This window comes from Sinocyclocheilus grahami, unplaced genomic scaffold, assembly GCF_001515645.1.
Source record: "Sinocyclocheilus grahami isolate Dianchi unplaced genomic scaffold, SAMN03320097.WGS_v1.1 scaffold20910.1, whole genome shotgun sequence".
Classification (NCBI taxonomy): Eukaryota; Metazoa; Chordata; class Actinopteri; order Cypriniformes; family Cyprinidae; genus Sinocyclocheilus; species Sinocyclocheilus grahami.
Genome location: NW_015518223.1, coordinates 1 through 2,882, shown reverse-complemented (window position 1 = coordinate 2,882; position 2,882 = coordinate 1). Strand labels below are relative to the sequence as shown.

General features: G+C 39.7%; 1 protein-coding gene across 1 annotated transcript; it reads left to right on the top strand.

Annotated features, from left to right (window-relative positions):
- Positions 1-308: 308 nt before the first annotated feature.
- LOC107579860 (integrin beta-5-like) lies at positions 309-2,335 on the top strand (the record flags this gene model as incomplete). The annotated part of the gene is made up of 4 exons (XM_016265651.1): positions 309-965; positions 1,408-1,493; positions 1,776-1,983; positions 2,086-2,335. Coding segments are annotated over exons 1-4 (626 nt in total), but the record flags the coding sequence as incomplete, so codon positions are not given.
- Between the last annotated feature and the right edge of the window lie 547 nt (positions 2,336-2,882).

Genomic DNA, 2,882 nt, shown 5'->3' with positions numbered 1-2,882 from the left:
TGCGCTGGATGAAATTTCCAAGCCAGATCTTAAAGGACTTAGATGTTTAATGTACTACTGACATTAAAAACATTTATAAAATGCTCTAAATCTACTTTTAAGAGAAGAAACGGCATGCAACCATTTTAATGTAATTTGACAGTTTTATGTGAGAAACTGATTTATATTTTAGAGCAAAATATGATTGTTCTTTCCATAAAATACCTTTATTGGTTACTAAGGTCAACTAATTAAAGGGTTAAATGTCCTTTCAACTGCTTCGTCCTAGTCGACAATACTTTCTCCCCTCATATTCTGACTAGCCCCGCCCTTCGTCTGATTGCTATTTTCTTTTATTGGCAAGGACATTTGAATGACTTGTTTACTGTCCAATCAGTGCATGGTTTGAAGTCACCCTACTAGCCAATCCCAGCGCAGGAGGGCGGCACTTGTTGGACAAACTGATTGGGAAAAACGTCCAGTCTCTTCTCCCATGGGCGGAGTCTAGAGTAACGTGAGGGACGCGGCAGGCACTCTATTGAACTTCCACGCTGAAAACAACCGGATAATGAGTAAAACAGTCAGTTTACAAAGTTTAAAATGTATTAGTGAATGAAGTTTTGAAGCTCAGTATGGATGCAGTCAATGGGGAATTATTGCAGTGGACCTCAGACAGAGTGCGACAGTAACAATAACTTCGAATGTGGATTATTGTTCAGAGTTGCGGTATCGACTCTGACTTCAGTCGTGTGTGCCGCTGTGATGTGGAGAGGATGGACACAAAGATCTCAGCCACTCACGATATAAGAAACGGACATTTATCATAGAAACTTTTTTTATGCAATTGGACAAAAAAAAAAAAACATTTTTGACGTTGAACGGGCTTTTGATTTTGTAAGGAATAATGTGGAAACCTTGCCCGTTTACACATCACCCGGCCCTTCTACTTTACATAGTCTTGGAAATATTTATACACGGTGTCAAAGGTAAGTGTAGTGCTGTTAGTGAAATCACATCTGTCATCAAAATGCTCTATCTGATTTCGTTTAGATAAGTAGGTTTAATACTAAATTAGTAAATGCAAATGCATGAAATAAATGTTTGAAAATATATACATGAATAAATTGTATGTTTGAACATTAATTTACTTTTCCCCTTAATTTTTTTACAATAATTCATTGCATCTATTTACTTAGTGTTTCATTTATGTATTTATTTCACCACCATGATAATGAGGGGAGGTCAGTTTGCCTCAGTTACTTTTCTAAGCAATTCTGTGACTTTGTATCGTTTCTCATGTTTCTGTCTTATTAACATGAATCACTTGTGTGGCAGAAATCTTTGGTTGAAAGTGTGTTTAGATAAATAAAAGGGTGTTAAATGCATATATTCATAATGCCTATTTGACTTGCAATGGATTTTTTTTAGGTCTTAATGTTTGCATGAGCGGCAGCGCCACATCTTGTGAAGAATGTCTCCTCATTCACCCAAACTGCGCCTGGTGCGCGCAAGAGGTACTGCGAGACACTGATTGACAGAAGATGTCGCAAAACCTGCTGAGCTGCCTAGCTAGACAGTACTTTTAGCCATCATAGATTAGTCAAATATTGTCTAGTTAGGCAGACAGGGCACTGATTTATTTATGAGTGTGAATATACTTCAATAATCCAGGGCTTCTGGCTGTTTACAGGTTGCTAAGAGCATTACTGCTGTATTTCACTGCATTTGTGGGTTTGCTCATTTATTGAATGCTTTCCTCACATCACTTACCACAGCAATCTTTTTTCCTGATTCAGGACTTTGGACAAGCTAGAACTCTCAACTCACGATGTGACTTTAGCCAGAACTTACAGAAAAGAGGATGTGATGCCCCTTTCATTGAAAATCCCAGGAGTGGCAGCTCTCTGTTGCTGAGCAAACCTCTGAGCTCCAAAGGTTCTGGGGTGACCCAGTATGATGTCATCCAGATATACCCTCAAAAGATCTCTCTCAGCTTAAGGCCTGGTATGCATCTTCTGATTGGTTTAGAGAAGGACACATTTTAATAAAAACATTTGTAAATACCTTGAAATAGCATGTCAGTTTAATGACTCGTACATCCTTCAGGTGACCAGACCTCATTTGAAGTACAAGTGCGTCCTGTAGAAGACTACCCTGTTGATTTGTACTACCTGATGGACCTCTCGCTCTCCATGAAGGATGATCTGGACACAATCCGCAACCTAGGCACCAAACTGGCTGAGGAAATGAGGAAGCTTACAAGTAACTTCCGCCTTGGCTTTGGCTCTTTTGTGGATAAGAACATCTCACCCTTCTCCTACACAGCCCCCAAGTACCAGGACAATCCGTGCAATGGGTAAGAAAGATACTTCTCGCAGATGTGTGGTGAGCTGTAAACAGGTTTGGGATTGACTTTCCTTATGTCTAAATTCAAATGCAAAAAGGCTCTTGTGCCTTTTGCCCTTTAATGCTCTTTGTTATGTAATGGAGAGAACAGCTACTCGTTAGTGAGAACTGTATCTGTGAAGTGAATGTGTCTTGATTTCTTTCCCTTGTGATACTAAAAATAGCCCTGCTTTGGCGTTGACTTGTCTTATGGGGAAAGTGCATCATTGGAAATTCAAAAAGCACTCGGCATGCCACAGTTCTGGACTTGTTAACCACAGCCTTATGTCACACTTTAAAGTAAACACTTAATTTAGTTAAGAGAAACATTTAAAGATATTTTGTCCTGCTTTCACTGGTGGTTATCGTTCTGGTCCAATGCAAAATAGTGGTAGACTTATTGGAAAGTGTGACAGAGCAGATTGAGGTTGCAAAGCCAGTACAGCACATGGCCTAGGGAAGCCCACATCCCATCATGCATCAGTGACCATGTAGGTTATGCTTTCAGTCCTCTTGAA